A 19670-nucleotide genomic window follows, 5' to 3' on the forward strand; every position below is an offset into this window, starting at 1 on the left:
CAGTGCAACAAAACCAATTAGCCGCTAGATGGCGGGACAGAACAAAGTCAAAGGATCATTTAAGAAATGAATTGTTGAAAATGCAACTAGAATGGCAGACTTTAAAAAATATAGTCGTCATATAATTATTTGACATGCAATGTTTTGTCCTCTGGGGTGTGCAGACTAGTGATGTTAACATTTAAGCTAGCAAATGGCACTATAAAAGAGTCTAAAGATGAAAGTTGACAGCGAGAATAGTGCATAAAAAGAGGAATGGAAAGACAACTATGCATTCATCCTATACCTAGTTTTATGAATGCAAAGCCGTTGTGTTTTATCTGCAACGCAGTTGTTACTAATGGCAAAGAATGTAATATTAGACGGCACCACGAGAGGAAGCATGGCACCTTCAAAGTGGGAAGCTGAATTTGCTTTGTCAATGTTCACGTGTTGGTGCTGAGGCCCCGGGTTATATAAGCCATTGTTTCAATGCTTCACTGTTAGTTTTTTCATACCCCATATTGTTTCATGACACCTATTTTAGAGCACACTGCACAGCTCTTCACTGCGCTGGCCTCCGTAACACTAGCGCGGGTACTGAGGATGTTTGGCCCTCACAAATATAGCTTAACCAGTAAACTAATGAATACAACACAGGTAGATTTTGTCTGGTTGTGGTCTCTCTATTAAGCCAACATGAAATTTAACATAAAACGTTTTCAAAATATTGTCTCTTTTGTTATGTTCAGTCAAATTGTATACAACAGAGGTTTGGAATGACATGATATTTAATTGTCTATATTTTAATGGTAAAATATTTTATGGTTTATTTTTATTTCAAGTTTTTCTTATAATTCAGTATAAATGAGCGGTGTTGAGTTATTGGGTGGAGAACATTTTAGGCAACCATAAACAGTTTAATACTATATTACGCAAAAGTAACATACGGCAATAGCAGTTGTTTTGCATAATCATACTTTAGTTACGACATTCTAGTTTCTCAATAATCAGCTCTAAGGAAAAAGGAAGAAACAAAAAGCAGATAAAAGTAGATTAAGCTCCTCTTCTAGTTACAAGTAAGCGAGCAGGTACACGTGATGGATGTACGTGTGGTGTCGTTGGCAGCTGTTATTCTTTCCTTTCCTTTGCTAATGTCATGTGAGCCACTGTAAGTATAAATTCATTCTCAGATTATCATTTATATTTGTTTTTTTAATAATAATATTTGTGTTGCTTTTGGAAACGCAGATATGTTCTGTTGGCCCCTAACTTGCTGAGGGTGGGTTCCTCCGAGAACGTGTTTGTGGAGGCTCAGGACTATTCCGGAGAAGACCTAAACGTGAAGATCGTGGTCAAGAACTATCCACGCAAAAACTTAGAGCTGGTCTCCAAATGGGCGAAATTGACGAAGAACGATCATTTTCAGCTCCTTACGGACATAAAGGCTAGAGCTACTTTTTTTATTATAGCAATACTGTAGTTGACCAAAACATCCCGCTTTTGTCCTTTGTTTGATTTTAAGTGAAATAGAAAAAAGACGTAAGAGAACTTAAGCTTTATAAGTTGTATGCAGAAGAAAAAGATTCAGATTAGTACCTACAAAATGTAACTTTTGTATAATCAGATGTAACGGTAACATTTTATATATGGTTTAGATTCCCGCTGATAAAAACTTCTTCTCCGATGATCCTCTGGAGAAGCAGTATGTGGTTCTGCAGGCACACTTTCCAGTCAACGTTCTGGAGAAAGTGGTCATGGTGTCATTCCAGTCCGGATATATATTTGTCCAAACAGACAAACCTATCTACACACCTGCCAGCAAAGGTAAGATCAAAAGATGTGTGCTGTGTGAAGACACCAAACTCACAAAACTCTCTTTCATCAAATACTGCTGAAGTGAATCTTGCACACATTGCTTTGACGTTTGTGCTCGTCCGTTTGATTTTATGTGAAGTAAAAATTGTTATTTGAAGGTTAGTGATGTATTTAATTTCCAGTTAACTACAGGATCTTCTCCTTAACTCCTGACCAGCATCTGCTAGACGGCACCCCCATCACAGTTGATATCATGGTACTCAAACGCAAAGTTTCATTTACGCAAAACTCATCTCACTGTAGCAGCTGGTGTTTAGTTACACACACTAAGAATCTCGCTCATTGTCTCACCTTTGAATTCCTGTTGCATTTTTCCAAAGAATCCACAGGGCATTACCATTCAAAGCGATACCTTTTTCCCATCTGAAGGAATGAAGAGCAATTCTTATCCGCTACCTGAAATCGTCAGGTCGGTTCGTTGGTGCAAAGTGCCCCATTTTGTTTTCGTCTAATCTGACGGTATAAATGAGTCTCTTTTAGTAAATAAAGCTTAACATTCTGCATGCTGTGTGTTGAAGCTTCGGGGTTTGGAAATTTGTTTCGAAATACAAGAACACGCCACAGAAGAACTTTACCACAGAGTTTGAAGTTACCGAGTATGGTAAGGTCCTCGTCTTCTCTTTAGAATAAGTGTTTCATTTGCTAAAACTGTTTTGAATATAACGACTATTATTTTGAAGTGTTGCCGAGCTTTGAAGTGACTTTGAAGCCAAGCAAACCATTCTTCTATGTGAACGAGGACCTCCTGACCGTCGATATAGCAGCGAAGTACGACAGGCCAAAGTGTTCCAATATTTTACTAAGATATAACTTTTTTATTGAATATTACATGTTTATTGTTCTTTCATGGGTATGTAGGTACCTGTTTGGTAATAAGGTGACAGGAAATGCATTTGTAGTGTTTGGTGTCCTAGAAGATGAGAGGAAGTTGAGCATTGCTGCCTCACTTCAGAGGGTTCAGGTGAGCATTCATTTTCACGGAATAAAGTCTTAGGGCTTATTTCATTCATTCATCCACACATGGTTCAAAATCGATGTATGGCATTGTGGAACATAAAAAATATACTTTTAGGAATGTCTCGGTGGGTTTGTGTCCACACAATGGAAGTCGACCTTCTTCAAAATATGCTGTGTTCTGCAAAAGAAAGAAAGAAAGTAAGTTACGAGTCTGTAATAATTTGAGATTTTTTTCTGAGTAGATATCTAATGGAGAAGGACAAGCCGAGCTGACGAGACGCATGATTCTGGACACTTTCCCAGACATCAAGCCACTTGTTGGGAAATCCATCTACGTTTCAGTCAGTGTTTTAACAGAAACTGGTGAGAGACTTGAGGTTCTGAAAATGTGGCTTTTATCGTCGTTTATTTTGTTCGCATGACAGCCTGTTTGTAATAATGGTCATGTGTTGACTGTGTGTGTTTCAGGCAGTGAAATGGTTGAAGCACACAGAAGAGGCATTCAGATTGTGACGTCACCGTATACCATCCACTTCAAGAGAACACCTCAATTCTTCAAACCTGGAATGCCCTTTGACGTCTCGGTACGAAACTGTGGTAGAGTAGGCGGGGCGAGACCGTGGTTCGAGTCCGGTGCGCGCACCACTGGCACTAATTCACAATTACTCACCGGCCTCGAACCACGGTCTCGCCCCGCCTACTCTACTACAGAAACGTATTCTCGAAAGTTGAATATTTGAACGAAATAAAGATGCTTACAGTAAACCATGGTTTGTTTTAATATTCGGTTTGGATTGGCTGGACCGTGTGCAATAAACCCCTTTAATTCACCATTAGTTCCAGGCAGTTTGATCGACATTTGAAATGAAATGACAAAAATAAAGGATTTTAATGCATTTCCACATCGCCTCAGATGGTTCTTGGCCTCCACGTCGTGCATTTAAATCCTTTAATGCACAACTATCCGTGGATTATCCCTTACTAAACCAATGTAGCGCAAATGATATTTTAAAAAAATATAATTATCTTTTAGAATGTTGTTGTTTATTGTGTTTTTATGGTTTCTTATTTTATGCTCTGGGTCTTCAGGTTTACGTGACCAATCCTGACCAGACGCCTGCAGTAAATTTGCAAGTGGAGGTCAACCCTGGAGGGGTCGGAGGTCAAACAAAAGCCAACGGCATTGCGAAGGTCACCGTAAATTCTCAGGGAGATTCACTGACGCTGGAGATCACCGTAAGACCTGCCTTTTAACTTTTCAACGGTAAACCAGTATCGGAGATCACATGGACAACTGTTTCAAAGTACAGATACTTTTTCAAATCAGGTTTTAATTGTGTTTCAGCTCAAGACCAAAGTTCCACAGTTAGAAGACGATCAGCAGGCGGTAAAGAAGATGACGGCTCACGCCTACAAACCCAAAGCCGGCTCCAACAACTACTTGCACATCGGCATTAATGCTGCAGAGCTGGAGATTGGTGATCAGATGAGGGTCGATCTGAATCTTGGGAAGAGTAAAGCGGTCCAAAACCAGGATTTCAGCTATATGGTGTGTGCATTGATAACAGATTAATATGCAGTTTATTATGTTGTACATGTATATCTGTTTAAGTTATAAAACAAATCGCTTTAAATGCCTGGTATTTATCAATGCGTGGTTGTGGAAATGTATTAATGAATTATCTCTTTGGTTTGCTTGAACAGATCCTAAGTAAAGGACAGATCGTAAAAGTTGGCAGGTATAAGAGAAGAGGACACCTTTTAGATACTCTCTCTCTACCTGTGACTAAAGACATGGTGCCATCTTTCCGTTTCGTGGCGTATTATCATGTGGGCTCAGATGAGGTGGTGTCCGACTCCATCTGGGTTGATGTGAAGGACACGTGCATGGGAAAGGTTGGTCCACTGTAAAAGCCTAAAAAACTGAAAGATGCAAAATTCATTGGAAAGTCCTCATTGTGTTGGAATATGTACAGTATAATTCAATTACACTGAAAGGGAAAAGTGTGAAAGATGATTTAACTGTAGCTTATGTGGTTAAGTTATAAATGGATTGTTGAATAATATTTTGTGATACTGTTCAATATACTATGCTGTTTTAACCTTCAGCTGGATAATTTTTAGGCTAATTTGAAATGAAGTTCAACCATGGGTTAAAAAAGAGGCGATAACTTGTAAGAGTGTAGTATGTTGGATTTTAGGGGTGTCCCAATATACCGGTACGATCAATAACCGTGATAAAAAACAACCACGAAACTATTGATCTCCTGTAAATTCCATACATATTGCAATACCTCAATCTTTAATATCGGCTGATTCAACTTCGAACGCAAACAAAGGGTAAGTGGCGATCTATACTCCGAGTGTTAGGTGATGATTGGTTATTGGTCTATACGTAGTAAGTGACGTGAGATTGAGTCTTCCCGGCAGAACTTTCGCTGAAGCTTACATTATCATTAATTCTTGTGGCCACAATAACCATGTCGTAAAAAAAATACTAACTTAAATTTTGACCTTTTACAATCACTACAAAAATCAATACTTTTCCAAGTACCGCTTGAAACTTGCTCGCACAAACTCTGTTCTGTGGGTCTCCCTTCTGGCGAGTGCATTAATATAGAAATCATCGTCATCTTTACATTCTCTGTGCTGTTTTCAATCCCAGCTGAAAATAGAGGTGATGGATAAGGGACCGTACGGCCCAGGTGACGAGTTCAGCATGAAAATATCTGGAGATCCTGGAGCTAAAGTCGGGCTAGTAGCTGTAGATAAGGGTGTGTACGTCCTTAATAACAGGAACAGACTCACTCAGACGAAGGTAACACATGTCTAAGTCTAGCATTTTTCAGGACTTTGTTTCACTTTGTTCATCTCAGTCTGATGTTTCCTGTAGATCTGGGACGTGATTGAGAAACATGACACAGGTTGTACAGCGGGCAGTGGAAGAGACAGTATGGGGGTTTTCTATGACTCTGGTCTGATGTTTGAGTCCAGCACCGCTGGAGGAACCAAAACCAGAACAAGTACTTGAATGCTTCATTTGTAAATTGAATAGAATTGTTCAGATATATATATGGCATAAACTTTTTGGACACCCAAACACCATGTGGATGTTAGCTTGGAGCAGGCCACTCGACATCTTTAACTTGCAGGGATGTTACAATATACTGGGACAATAACTGTTATATAAAACAAAACGCAATTACCATTATTGACTCACACAATATTGTAAACTATGAAAAACTTTTAATTTTGTGTTATACAAACTGTCGTGAAATTACAGTTTTTAATGCGATTTTCTTCAAAGCAAATTTAAACATTTGCCTCAAAAGTAACACCTTACAATTGTAATTTAAGTCTGATTTCATGATCAACTAAAAGTCAAAACACAAAATATAACAAATAAAAAAGAATTTCACCGATAGCATCACTTATTTATTTAAAATAAGTTTTTAGTTATCACGATAATAGTGGTGTCATGAACTTCTTTGGTCTCTATATGACAGTATAGTAAAAATCTGTTTGCCTGTACTAGTGTACTGTACATAAATCTCATTATGCTTTACATTTGTTTACATTTATTCTGATTTGCCGCCATCTTGCAGCAAATGAGTGCGCTGGCCCATCTGAGAGAAGAAGGAGAGGCTTGAGTCGTCACCAGCTCTACAATACACTGAGTAAGAAGCTGAGAATAATAAACCCAATGCAGAAAAAAGACATCTTTTTGATTCGGTTTCATCATTTCTCTTATTGTGTTTAGTGGATAAATACTCGACACACAATTTAAGGATGTGCTGTATAGACGGAATGTACTTGGATCAATTGCAACTTAACTCCTGTGGGACGCGAGCCAGATTCATAATAGACGGAGAAGAATGCGTCAAGGCCTTCCTGCACTGTTGCAAGGCATACAGAGAGCAGAAAGTGGACCCACTCGATCTCTTCCTGTCGCGCAGTGAGAACTTTCCCTCGGCCAAATTTATCTTTAATTCGCAGAAATAGCAGTAAAAAGTTAAGTAAATGCTTTCAAGCTCACCAGCAGTTTTGGTAAAAGACGTTTTTAATTTTGTGCAGGTGAGGAAGACGAGTTTGAGGAAGACAAAGAGGACATTTTGGTACGTAAATGGTTTCCCGAAAGCTGGCTTTGGGATGAGATCAAACTACCGGCCTGTCCTGCAAACCGGATGTGGTGAGTGAAGGATGAGGTTTATACATATGCAGTAATCACATTCAATGTGTTTAAATCTTCTATTGTTTATTATTATAATTTTGTTTATTTTCATTTATTATTTTTTGACATTTATTTTGTTTGTTTTAGTTAAAAAATGTCTAAGCTAATATTTTTATCGCTTCATTTTTTGCTTTTTAATGAAATATTGATTTTGATCAAATAATATTTAGGTAATGTTTTATTTGATTTCAGTTTTAATCATTTTAATTGAGACAAAGAAATACATTGACGCCACATGAGATTTTTACATGAGATTTTTGATTTTGCACTGCATTGAGTGTTTTGGCCTGTTGCTGCGATGTGCCAATGCCACCACCAAATGGGAATGGGCTATAAACAATTATTCCTTTTTTTACAAATTTTTTTTTTTAAAACCCATACATGTGTATGGGAAGCATTTTCTCAACCAATGTCACTTGTAATAAAACATATTAATGGAGAAAATAATTTATGTAATCCACGTGTAAACCATTGAAATCAGTTGAGCTTGCTCTCCCCAATTTGACGACATTCACTTGGCAGCTACATGGAGTTAATGGTCAAACACAAAAACTTATTTTTCCGTTTATGCCTAGCGATGAAACATCTGTCTTGAGAAACAGGCTCAACCTGAAAGACTCAATCACCACCTGGGAAATCACAGCCATCAGTCTGTCTAGCACCAATGGTAGGATATTCTCTCTGTGGTCTATTCGTGTTATATTCTTGCTCCTTTTCATTCTGTTTCTTAGCATTGTTTTTTTCCTTTGCAGGAATATGCGTGACAAATCCCTACGAGATTATCGTTAAGAAAGACTTCTTTATTGATCTGAGAATGCCGTATTCATCTGTGCAGAATGAGCAGCTGGAAATAAAGGCTATTTTGCACAACTATAGTAACCAAAAGCTGAAGGTAACGACCAGCATTGTGCTCTGTCGTTCAGTTGATGTGGTGCACACGATCGGTCTGACCTCAAAATTCTCTTCTTACAGCAGGTGTATGTAAGCTTTCAAACGTCAGACGGTGTTTGCAGCAGTGCCAATAGAAAACGCAAACACCGGGTAAAGGTTGCCTTGGACTCCATGTCTTCAAAAGCCGTCCCTTTCATCATCATTCCCATGGAGAGAGATGATCAGTGGATTCAAGTGGAAGCTTACAGCTCCAATCGCAATGATAGGGTCAAGAAGAACCTGAGGGTGGTTGTGAGTCCGCGACATTTCAATTAGATTTGATCGAGTTCTATCTTTCTTTCTCTCTTATTCTCTTCTATTCTACAAGTCACTTAGGCCCAATCCCATTTCTACCCCTTACCCCTACACTTTTAGCGCATTCGCGTGAAGGGGTTGGAGCCATATAGCCCTTCAAACAAAGATTTTTTGGGACCTTACTTCAAACGAAGCGGTGTGACATTTTCCAACATGGATGGTCATGTGAATATAATACAAGCCTTAATTTTTGTCTTAAATAAGGGTTGAAACAACAAATAATCATCTCGTTTATGTTAAATCAAAATGTTGTGTTCAGTTTCTTGTCTTGTCTTGAAGTCGCTAGAATTTGCTAACGTAACATATTACTGATTGCACGATAGAACCGCAACATATACATCTGTGAAAAAGTAATTGTAACCTCTTGAAACCGCACTCCGGAGACGGCAAACGGAGGGATGTGTGGTGAGCTGCTTATGACGAAAAAGTTCAGGTCACTTTTTAGGCTGTCCACGAAACTGATATGACTACAGCTGACGACAGCATCTTTGAGGTTTGTTATGAACACTGCCGCATCTCCGTAGGATCAGTGACGTATTGGAATGAGGTATGACAGTGTAGTAGTAGTGTCCCATTTCTTAGGGGAATGTTTTTAGCCCTTCCCATTGCCACTCTAGGCCTTAATCTCTCTCTTTCATATTCATTTATGTACTCTTGAAACACAAATTATGATTTGTGACAGTTTCATCAGACACACACGCCTGGCCCCAAGTTGACTTCCGGTCTATGTTTGTTTATCTGTCTGGCTAGTCGCTAGTAAAACAACATTGATATTACATTTCTTAATATCAATATACATTTATATTTTACTGCATGTAAATTATTTGTTTTAGATTTATTGTATTGAATAAACTATTTGTTGAACGGGTCGTGTACCTCTGTCGCATTTAGGTTTAGCCAAGTAACGTTTTTTCTACTGGTAACCCCAAATAATACTGAATAGACAAACTTTGAACTTGCTAGCTAATGTTATTTATTTGTTATTCCTTGCTTGTTTAAAAAAAAAATCTACAGGGACTCTATTCTTTGTACTGGGACACAGTAACTTCTGTGTATGTTGTTGCGTTGAAACAGTCTATAGCTTTGCTTTGCTCACATTTGTCTTCGAAATTAGCGTTATTTCAAGGTGACATCAGGTGACGCACTACTAGTAACTGCTCACGGCCCTGGACTGGGGATTATGAGTTTCTATTGTAACAACTGCCGTTCCTATGTGGTTCCGCACCTGGTTGAAGTGATCAGGTGCAACTTAATCATAATTCTTAGACAGTTTCCAGCCTGCAAGTTGTTATTGCAAGATTTACGAGGATGCGAATGCGCTTTACACGTTGAATTACAGGAATGTTGACATGCCGTGAACGCACTTTTAGTGCAAAATTTATAAAAAGTAAAATATAAAAATAAGTTATTGCAAGATTTGCACTAAAAACAGTATAAAGTAACAGCATAAAAGTACTGAAGTAAATTTTTCTCTCTCAGCCTGAAGGAGTGCTGACTGAAGTTGAGGAGAGAGTTGTGGAGCTGAACCCGTCCAAATATCCAGGTTTGTGATCATCAAAAAAGTGCGCTAAACTCAGACAGATCAAAACATTTTACAAGCATTACCGGATTTCTTTTCAATTGAACAGACGGCCTGCAGACGGTTTCCATGAGGAGTGACATTCCAATGCGAAAGATCCCCAACACACCTGCGACCACGTTCATCACTGTAAGAGGTGAATGTCCGATTCTCTGTATCAAATCGTACATGACTAAATTAACCGGGTGAATCACTGGCCGTCTCTTCCTCATTCTTTGCTTCCAGGTGATGACATCACTCAAACAGTCGAGCAGGCCATCAATGGAGATTTCATGGGTCGACTTATTGCCCAGCCCCACGGCTGTGGAGAGCAAACTATGATCTACATGACTCTACCTCTTATTGCCACTCATTATCTGGACAGCACCAATCAGTGGGAGGCTGTCGGCATGGACCGTCGCAATGAAGCCATCAACCACATCAACACAGGTCAGCAGATCCTCACGCTAATATAAAAAAATCACATTTGCTGTAACGCTAGGATTTTATAATTGTAATTGCTTGTGAAGGTTATCAGAGGGAATTGACCTTCCGGAAACCTGATGGGTCATACGCTGCCTGGATAAACAGACCCAGCAGCACATGGTACAAGCAAAATATTGACAAATATATTTTCCCTGTTTGATTTCTATTACACTTGTGCCTGATTCCTGTCTTTCATCTTTGACAGGCTCACAGCATACGTGGCTAAAATCTTCGCCATGGCCAATGATTTGATCGTCATAGAGGAGAATGTGCTCTGCAAAGCCCTCAGCTGGTTAGTTACTAAACAAGAGGATAACGGCACATTTACAGAGACCGCCCCAGTGTACCACAGCGAGATGGTTGTAAGTTAGGTTTATATTGTGTTGTCTTGGATGTTTTTGAAAATATACTAGTTATTTAAGCTTTTACATTTTTATGTATTTTTATTATAATATCTTTCATATATGTTTACAAATACAACATATTTTACATACAATTATTTTTTGTCTATGTTTTAATGTGCTTATGTGATTTTATTATTGGTAATATTGCTGTCAAGATACAATTTGTTGTGTATTTCGATTTACTTAAATTTTAGTTTTTATTTATATCCAGTGAAGAAATTTAGTGCCTTCACCATAACTTAACTAAGTTTATTGCTAAGGCAACATTTCAAATTTTTTCTTAGTTTACCTTTTTTCAAATAATATATGTGTTAATTCATTTTAATCTACAAAAGTATTTATTAATTAGATTTTTAATAAAGGGAGGAGACAGTTACGCCAAGAGCGAACTGAAATATTTGCTAAAAATTTGTTAAAAAACGAGTTGGACGTACGACGTAGTATTTCTGTGCTTGATACACTCCCCCAGCACTCAAACTTGTTTCAGAAAGTTTATCCCTGTGTCATCAATGTGATCCTATTCCTTTTATTGGCCTCTTTCCCGGAAAAGCACAGCAAAACGAAAGAAAGAGCCCGCCCACGAACCAACCGACGAGCAAGACCCTCTTACCGTTAAGATTACCGTTACTTTTGCGATAGTGAAGTTGAGGTGTGTCTGTTTGTACACAGCATTTCAGTGATGAATGTTATATGAACGGTGGATATAAAGCTGGATTCGGAGATCGTTTGAAACTGATAGATGCAGCGGTCCCAATGCTAAAAGATGCCGGACGAAGTCGAACTTAGTCATACGTCTGTGTTTTGTTGGCAATCGTCGTGTACATGCATAATGTACAAACACAAAGAGATACATGTGATGTGTTGCTTGCTCGTGCTTTAGTTCCTGCCGACTCTACCCACTAGTCCAACTCTAGCAGCTTGTGTTTTTCCAAAAATAATCGTAAAGCTGTATCTCTCTTTTAAAAATTTGATCAAACTGAATACTCTTCGACGATTAATATGAGATTGGCAGAAACTGCCTGTGATAGCTTTGTTTAAAATAATACATACTTGAAGTAACGAGCCAGTTTCTTAAGAAATCTTGTTTATTTAATTTATATAAATATAATTTGACAGGGTTTCACGTATTTCTTTGTTTTGATTCAGGGTGGTGTACAGGGTAAAGACGCTGACGCCTCTCTGACTGCGTTCATCCTGATCGCCATGCAGGAAGGCAATAAGATTTGTGCTCGATCTCTTCCTGTGAGTCCTGCACACAGCCCTGTGATGTCACAGGTTTAACACCTCAGCGTCTCTTACACCATGTCTACATCGGACAAGACAGGCGTGATGCGACATACACACAGCTGGTTATGATGTTTTATTAACAAAGTTCGGGAGGAGCATGTGCAGATAACTATCCCGGCTGTCTTGCTATGATCAATTTCACCAATCAAATTATTAACCAGGCTGGATTTCAATGACTAATGTCACAATTTCAGAAAACTATCCCGGCTGATTACCAATATCACCAATCATCCTTTAAGCAAATAGACAAGACGCCTTACAATCATTCTCTCCACATTTTCCCAACATCTCTGCTCCTCCCCAACTCTTCACCATCAGCCCGTTTTTACCGCAGCATAACAGGGGGAAGGACCCGAATCAGGGCACATATTGGGCCCGGTGCCCCCTCGCCGACAAGGGGGGCACTCAGAGTTCAATTTTCTTAAATTATAATGAGCACTTATGTGTTTTATTGTTGCATCGCGCCGTGCAGCGTCCGGTGCAGACACTGTGTTAATCTGTGTTTGTGTTTCAAAAACAGAATCTGAAGGACAGTATTAACCGAGCCATTCAGTACCTGATGCTCAGAGTTCACAATCTGACCAATCCTTACGCTGTTGCCGTGACCTTTTACGCTTTGGCTCACACTGACAAACTCAACAAAAACATCTTGATGCGGCACTCCAGACAAAGCAAAGGTCAGAAACTTTACACTTAACACAACAGATCCTGTACATACAGTGTTTAGCATTTGTGTCCGTTTTACTAATTCAAAAGCAAATTTCATCAACCTTAAAAGTAAAGGCCTACATTTTGCAGCTAAATAGAGAAACTTTTTATTGTTTACTAATATTTTGTGTCACTGTTTAAATCAGGTTTTCCCAAAGTAGGGGTCGGGTCACAAGGCTGCGAGGGCGGGTTCGAGAAATGATTAAGAATAGCGTAAAATAAGTGTGACAAAATATAAACGAATATTAAGTGCATGTGTGCAGTTGGGCGCAATGTTTGTATACTTTACCCACCTACGAGGATACTGTGGGGGTCTCGAGTGTCATGAATTGATGAGCTGTACGGACAGAGGACAAAAACTCAGACAGCGGGTATGGGGTTAACACAAGGCTTTAATAGACAATAATAAAAAGACAAAACAAAAACCCACGAGGGAGTAAAACAAGAACAAGGGTATAACAGGACATGAGAACAGGAACAAGTACTAACTACAACTTACAAGACAGAAAATATACTTTAACATATTTTACAAAAGACTACCTAAACAACACTAAACTGTACTACACTAAGACAAGAACTCACCCACATGAATCAATTGACAATTAACCAGCACAGGACAGAAAACACAGGGGCATTTAGTAATGGGCGAGGAGGGGACAGCAGTGTGGCATGAAATCATAATGAGCACTAACAAAGAAACAAAAGGGCAGGAACAATGACGAGACCGGAGAGAGAGTATGACAGGCCATAAATGCCGAAATACTCTCTCTCCACATAAAACATGGGGTTTTGTCATGATCCCGGCACTATGTCAAGAGAATAATGACATGATGCGGCAGAATCATTATTTTGGGGGCCGCAGACTGTAGAGATTGGGAACCACTGGTTTAGACAAAAAAATAACTTTTGTATCGTACAATTTTAGTTGGAAGGTTTTGGGAGGTTCCTGGGAAGCACTATCACTCTCTGGAAGCCACAGGTTATGCTGTGCTCGCCCTGGTGAAGGTGAAGGATTTCGAGAGTGCCGGACAGGCCGTGCGCTGGTTGGGCAAACAGCAAACTCACTACGGAGGTTACGGCACTACACAGGTTTGATTTTCACATGATAAAACAGAGTGATGAGAAAGTAAGACATAAAACATGTCTATAGTGCATTTCATTTCTGTCCAAAGTTTTTCAGACGTCTGGTATCGAAACATGCAAGCTGAGCTCATTCTGTCCGGACGTTAGACACAAATGTTGTAAATTCAAAGAATTTTCGACACTAAAATCTTGTTAACCAAGATAATTTTAACTTTAAGTGAGCTTCTTTAGTTCTTATAGTACTGTAAAAATGCACTTTTGTTTTCTGCGAGCACACATCATGCTTATAGTCCACGTGAAACGAAAGTTGTGATCATTTTTTATTCCATATTCATGATGCATTTCCGTGTGAAACGGAATTTAGAATGAGAAAAATAGTGGCCGTTTCTTTTTTTTTAATTGCAATTGCATTGGATGTATAAAAACTAGTGGTGGGCCGTTACGCAGTGAGACTCTTATCGCGCGATAAAAAAAACGTCGCCGTTAATCTATTCTCAAAGTTGGGTTGGGAGCTGGGTCTATACTACGCAAGCTATGATGACTTTCACCTTGATATTTTAGCGCGCATGTATACCAGCTTAGCTGCACTGTACGGGGCGAGAACGAGATTTTTTAACTTGCGTGATTCGCGTCATTCTCGCCGCCTCATCATCTCATAACCAGGGCTTCATTCGCGCGATTCGCGCAGCAAGTAGGTCTATTGGCTCTTTGGATTAACATATAAATCACTCGCGCTTGACACGCCATTCGCGTTTGGTCTGAACACAACATAACGTTACTGTGAAATGACCACATCAAACGTGACGTGCTAACATGGATGCAGCTATGAAGCCGCCGGGTTTGCTTCAGGGAATATTAATTTTTAAGAAGCTTCCCAATGGAAACATCGACAAGACTAAGGTTGTTTGCACCTTGTGCAATGCGGAATTGGTTTAAAAAAAACACTTTCTCTCAACAGGTAGTGGTCTAGCTTTAGTTGAAACCAGTAACTTTGTATTGAGATCTAATGTATTATGGCTCCTGTATGAAATATTGCTTGTTGCTCCCTCACTCTTTGTAAGTCGCTTTGGATAAAAGCGTCCGCTAAATGACTAAATGTAAATGTGAATGTACTGTAGGAGCTCTTCCAGTCTCAAGTACCACCTAAACGCAAAGCATCCCTTAGCTAATGCGGAAGTAAACACAAGTACATCTTATTGAACATAACTTATTTTCATCACCAATTATCATAGTAGAACAGCTTTCTCAAGCAGTTTGTGACGCATTTTGGAAACAGGAGATGAGCCCCTGGTCTAATGCGCCACCTGGCTTGAGAAACCCGTTCTCAAAGACTTATATTCTGAATGCCTTCGGCAGAATTCAAATGAGCCATTTTAATCTAGATTAATTCCAAGATTAATCTAGATTAAAAAAATGAATCTATGCCCACCACTAATAAAAACAGATGTTGCATTTTGAAATGGAACTGGCCGCAGACTGACAGTTGAAGGGGAGGAGTTAACAGACGCTCCGCCCAAGTCATCTAACATACGTCATTTTAGACGGATGGTCATGAGAGGGCTGAAGTACATTTTTCAGATTTGTATTGAAGGTTATGAGGACGCATGAAATTTAAAAAGAAAGTGACCCACACTGATAAGCTATTTACGCTGCAGAATTTCATGAAAATAAATTCAATTGTAATTTTTAGTTTCTCTGGGACTTTAAAGTGATAGTTCACCTGTGTGGTTGTCTTTCTTCTGTAAAACACAAAAGAAGATCATGTTGGTTACCATTGGTCCCCATTGACTTCTATTGTATGAACACAAAGCCAATCGGGACCAACAGTCTTCTGTTACCAGCATTTTTCTAAACGAAGAAAGTCGTACATTTTTGAAATGACAATGAGCTCAGAATTTTCATTTGAAGTTGAACTATCCCTGAAAGTAAATGCAATATATTGTCTTTGTTGTATGTATGATCACAGAAACAAATCTTTCTTTTCTCGTCTCATGAACTTTTTAGGCGACGGTCATGGTGTTCCAGGCTGTGGCCGAGTACCGTGCTCAGGTGAAGAAGAAGGACATTAACTTGAACCTGGCGCTTTCTGTTCAGGAGAGGAGCAGTCAAGTCAGATGGACCCTCAGAAACTCCAACAATCACATTACACACTCGGATAAGGTGCGTGGTTCTTCTGCTGCAAACAAAGCGTGCCTAAAATGTAGTTTACCTTTCTTTGCCTCTCTCTGTTTGTCAACAGTTTGATATCAGCAGGAGCTTCAACATTACGGCTCAAGGAACGGGTGTGGCCACTCTTTCTGTGAGCATCCACACTCTTTAATTAACGCTTTTAACAGCTTTTAACAGTATTGCTTTTTTGACGTATCGCTCTCGTCTCGCAGGTGTTCTCTCTGTATTACGCCCTGCCTGAGGAGAAAGCCAACGACTGTGAAATGTATGATCTCAGCGTGCAGATGGAAAGAGAGCTGCTAGGTATGATTCAGCATCAGGCTTAGCACATTACACCATCACGAGGAAACCTCTTAAAAGGACAGTTCACCCCCCCAAAAAACATTCGGTCATCATTTGTTAACCCTCATGTTGTTTTAAGCAAATGAATGAAATGACCAAATATGACATAATTCTAATGCTGCTGTCTGTGTGTAGTGTCATATCAAGGGGCCATTGAAAGTTACAGGTTTTCCATTGAATACATGTGAGTCCATAACTTACCCACAGTACATGTTTTCTGTTTGTTTTTTGTTTATACTGTATTTTGTCAGTACACCAAAAAATCGAAATAAAAGGTCTGATTTAGTTAAATATACTGTATCTAAAATATATTTACAATGATGTATCATATTGTATATGAATCTGCAGTTATAAGGACCATAACAGAGATTCTACCATGAGTATTTTTGACATCAGCCTGCTGACTGGGTTTAAAGTGGACGAGCGAGATCTAAAAAGAGTAAAAATTCATTGTTTTAATGCTTTTAAATCAGATATTATTGGCACTTTGCATACTTTGCTAATAGGCCTGCTGTAACGCTGTTTATCTTCAGTTATCCAGTAGGAAAGATAAGTACATTCAGAGCTTTGAGCTGGACCGAGAGCTTTCAGAGAGAGGATCCATGATCATATATGTAGACACGGTACGCTTTTAGTTCTCTTTCTGTGCCTAGAAAACTTTTACACCTCCCAGCTGTCCGCCATTTGATTATAGTGCATACAATTTGAAACTGAAATGTTACAATTTTTTTGGTTACATTACTCATTAGATATCTCACAAAGAGAGAGAAGGGATTGCTTTCCGAATTCATAAGATGAATGAAGTTGGCATGTTGCAGCCCGCCGGAGTCACTCTATATGAATACAACTCTCCAGGTACACTGATGTTACATGAACAACACACTAAAGAATGTATGAACGTAAACTAAATCGAACAATATCTGTTGTCAACATCGTAGTATAGTGTCGCTGGTTCACTCTTTCAAACGTGACTCAGCAGTGTTTACTAAACTGGCAGTAGAATGAATATAAAAGCTAATTTTGCAAACGGATACTGAATAAATGGTTTAGGGACCGTGTAAAAATTTCAGACGTTCCTATAAACGAACCAGTTTGCTTGTTCTCATGACATTTTTCTTCCAGCTAGAGGATGCTTTAAAACGTAACTACAGGTCGTAATCGGCTGCTTACACAAATCGCTATTGTATTAGAAAATAAACAGATCATTTTTTTATTATTCTGCACAAGTTCAGTTTTACCTGAAAATCCTGAAAAGAATCATTAAAAAATATTAGCTTTGTATACTGCGCTTATGCTTTTTGTTGTCCTTATGTTGTGCTAACTGCTTCCATTGTTTACCTCATTTGTAAGTCCCTTGAAATTGAATGTAAAATTTGAAGTCCATAAACCCAGTGTCGGTAAATGTAACATCTTTGTTATCAGTCAGCATCCTCTGCCTAACCTTATAGAACGGTATAGCGTAGGATGTTTTTTATACACTTTAGAGCTTTATATACCTCGCCTGTTTTCACAGATAAACGCTGTGTGAAGTTCTACCATCCTCAGAAGAAAGACGGTGCTCTGAATCAACTCTGCAGCAAGTCGCTGTGTCAGTGTGCAGAAGGCACGTATACTTGCTGTTTACCCACACATGCTTTCAAAACACGAATAAATAGTCATTCATGAGAAAGTGTGACACAAGTCTTTCTTCTAACAGAAAACTGCAGTCTGCAAAAGAAAGGACATATCAACGAGGACAAGCGTGAAGAACAGGCATGTGTGCCTGAAATTGAGTACGGTAAATAACCAGAACCCTGCGTGATGTGTGTTATAACATTCAGTGGTTTTGTAAATGATGATGAGGAGGATGACGATGACAAAACATATTTGTTTCGTAGTTTATAAAGCTAGAGTAAAAAACATGGACTTCTCGCAGCATTCGGACATCTATAACATGACCATTGAAAAAGTGCTAAAGAAAGGTATGACTAGTCATCTTTATATATGCATTTTATTGTAAAGATAACATGTTAGATGTTACACGTTACGTCCAAATTAAATCATAACAGATCATTTGTGTTTGTGTTTTCTTTAGGCACTGATAGGGCTGTAGAAGGTAACGTGAGGTCTTTTCTGGCTCATCCTCACTGTAGAGACTTTCTGAAATTCGAAGAAGGCAAGACATACCTGATCATGGGCCAAACCAAAGCTCTTCCCCGCAACAGTGGAAGGTGAGGTCTACATAAAGATACTCGGGTTCATTTAGATTGTATTGAAGCCATATTTGAAGTGATGTTAACATCTGTGTGAATGCGTCAGATTGAGGTACCACGTGGGTGAGGACACCTGGATTGAATACTGGCCAACTGTCGAGGAGGGGCAGATGGCATCATACAGACACAAATACATCGCCATATCCTCACTCGCCTACAAGCTTGTTCGCTTCGGATGTACCACCTAAACATGAGGCTCTGACGGCTTTGAATGCCCGGAGGACCAAACTGGGCTTTAAATTCTGATGTCTGTCAGCTTTTCACAACATTTTTGTAAACTTAATGCAAGTCAACTTGTCAAATTAAATTAGCACATACAAAAAGCCTATGTTCTTCTTCTTTTCTGCGCATCGCTAAATTAATAGCCAAGAAATCTACAATGGAAAGAGATTCATAATCATTTTGCACTAAAAACTCTTACTGTAGAGTTATTTGACAGCTCAGTGTTTATCACAATATACAACATAAAAGAGTGCTGCAGAAGAAGCCAAATGCAACAATGAGCTTTAGGGGAAAAAAATGACAGTAATGTAAAATAATCTTAGAGAAAAGTAGATGAAGACAAGAAAAGTTAAAAAACGACATGAACTGGTAATGCTACACAATACAGAATACAATTACATAAATATATAAATAAACATGCCATCATATGAACCATTGGCTTTCGTTAGAGGAAACTATAGCAATTTCTTGGTGTTCTGACAAAAGATTTTTGTAAGTAGTCATCACCTCATCACAAGTAGTCATCACACATTCAGAACATGTAAAAAATGCTACAAATAAGCTAGAAAATATCACATTTGAGGGTGTACACATTCAACAGTTTACTGGATACAGAATAGGGAAAATTATCTCATATAAAGTGTGTACTGTTATTATACTGTATGTTTACTGTTAGTATAAAGCCCTGTAGATGATTCTGGGATGCACAATTACTTGTGCTTGTTTGTACAAGTTGTACTGTTTACGGGCTGCATTTTTAAAGTATGCACATATGCAACGAGATAAAAAGTGAAGTGAAAGTCTATCTACACATGTGAAATGAAACACAATCATTAAAGAAGTTCATGATGGGTAGAGCAGATAACACG

General features: G+C 38.8%; 1 protein-coding gene across 2 annotated transcripts in view; it reads left to right on the forward strand.

Annotated features, from left to right (window-relative positions):
- Positions 1 to 18905, forward strand: part of LOC130435256 (complement C3-like) — a 23515-nt gene extending 4610 nt beyond the window's left edge. Inside the window, exons 1-41 of one of the 2 annotated variants that reach the window (XM_056765736.1) lie at positions 20 to 1150; positions 1231 to 1426; positions 1638 to 1806; positions 1980 to 2053; positions 2178 to 2266; positions 2376 to 2458; positions 2538 to 2625; positions 2716 to 2818; positions 3057 to 3177; positions 3283 to 3398; positions 3904 to 4050; positions 4160 to 4363; positions 4519 to 4710; positions 5480 to 5632; positions 5708 to 5837; positions 6420 to 6491; positions 6575 to 6769; positions 6889 to 7003; positions 7621 to 7712; positions 7798 to 7937; positions 8018 to 8227; positions 9770 to 9833; positions 9919 to 10005; positions 10095 to 10298; positions 10379 to 10454; positions 10540 to 10696; positions 11885 to 11980; positions 12546 to 12702; positions 13659 to 13822; positions 15821 to 15976; positions 16056 to 16115; positions 16198 to 16288; positions 16463 to 16511; positions 16676 to 16766; positions 16861 to 16950; positions 17077 to 17182; positions 17841 to 17930; positions 18024 to 18104; positions 18205 to 18288; positions 18402 to 18537; positions 18626 to 18905. In XM_056765736.1, coding sequence (XP_056621714.1) covers positions 1080 to 1150; positions 1231 to 1426; positions 1638 to 1806; positions 1980 to 2053; positions 2178 to 2266; positions 2376 to 2458; positions 2538 to 2625; positions 2716 to 2818; positions 3057 to 3177; positions 3283 to 3398; positions 3904 to 4050; positions 4160 to 4363; positions 4519 to 4710; positions 5480 to 5632; positions 5708 to 5837; positions 6420 to 6491; positions 6575 to 6769; positions 6889 to 7003; positions 7621 to 7712; positions 7798 to 7937; positions 8018 to 8227; positions 9770 to 9833; positions 9919 to 10005; positions 10095 to 10298; positions 10379 to 10454; positions 10540 to 10696; positions 11885 to 11980; positions 12546 to 12702; positions 13659 to 13822; positions 15821 to 15976; positions 16056 to 16115; positions 16198 to 16288; positions 16463 to 16511; positions 16676 to 16766; positions 16861 to 16950; positions 17077 to 17182; positions 17841 to 17930; positions 18024 to 18104; positions 18205 to 18288; positions 18402 to 18537; positions 18626 to 18767 — 4941 coding nt within the window. In that variant the 5' untranslated portion in view covers positions 20 to 1079 and the 3' untranslated portion in view covers positions 18768 to 18905. Of the gene's footprint in view, positions 1 to 19; positions 1151 to 1230; positions 1427 to 1637; positions 1807 to 1979; positions 2054 to 2177; positions 2267 to 2375; positions 2459 to 2537; positions 2626 to 2715; positions 2819 to 3056; positions 3178 to 3282; positions 3399 to 3903; positions 4051 to 4159; positions 4364 to 4518; positions 4711 to 5479; positions 5633 to 5707; positions 5838 to 6419; positions 6492 to 6574; positions 6770 to 6888; positions 7004 to 7620; positions 7713 to 7797; positions 7938 to 8017; positions 8228 to 9769; positions 9834 to 9918; positions 10006 to 10094; positions 10299 to 10378; positions 10455 to 10539; positions 10697 to 11884; positions 11981 to 12545; positions 12703 to 13658; positions 13823 to 15820; positions 15977 to 16055; positions 16116 to 16197; positions 16289 to 16462; positions 16512 to 16675; positions 16767 to 16860; positions 16951 to 17076; positions 17183 to 17840; positions 17931 to 18023; positions 18105 to 18204; positions 18289 to 18401; positions 18538 to 18625 lie in introns of those variants that run through there. The other variant, XM_056765744.1, reaches the window with a different exon arrangement.
- Positions 18906 to 19670: the final 765 nt, after the last annotated feature.

Source organism: Triplophysa dalaica, chromosome 2 (assembly GCF_015846415.1).
Source record: "Triplophysa dalaica isolate WHDGS20190420 chromosome 2, ASM1584641v1, whole genome shotgun sequence".
Classification (NCBI taxonomy): Eukaryota; Metazoa; Chordata; class Actinopteri; order Cypriniformes; family Nemacheilidae; genus Triplophysa; species Triplophysa dalaica.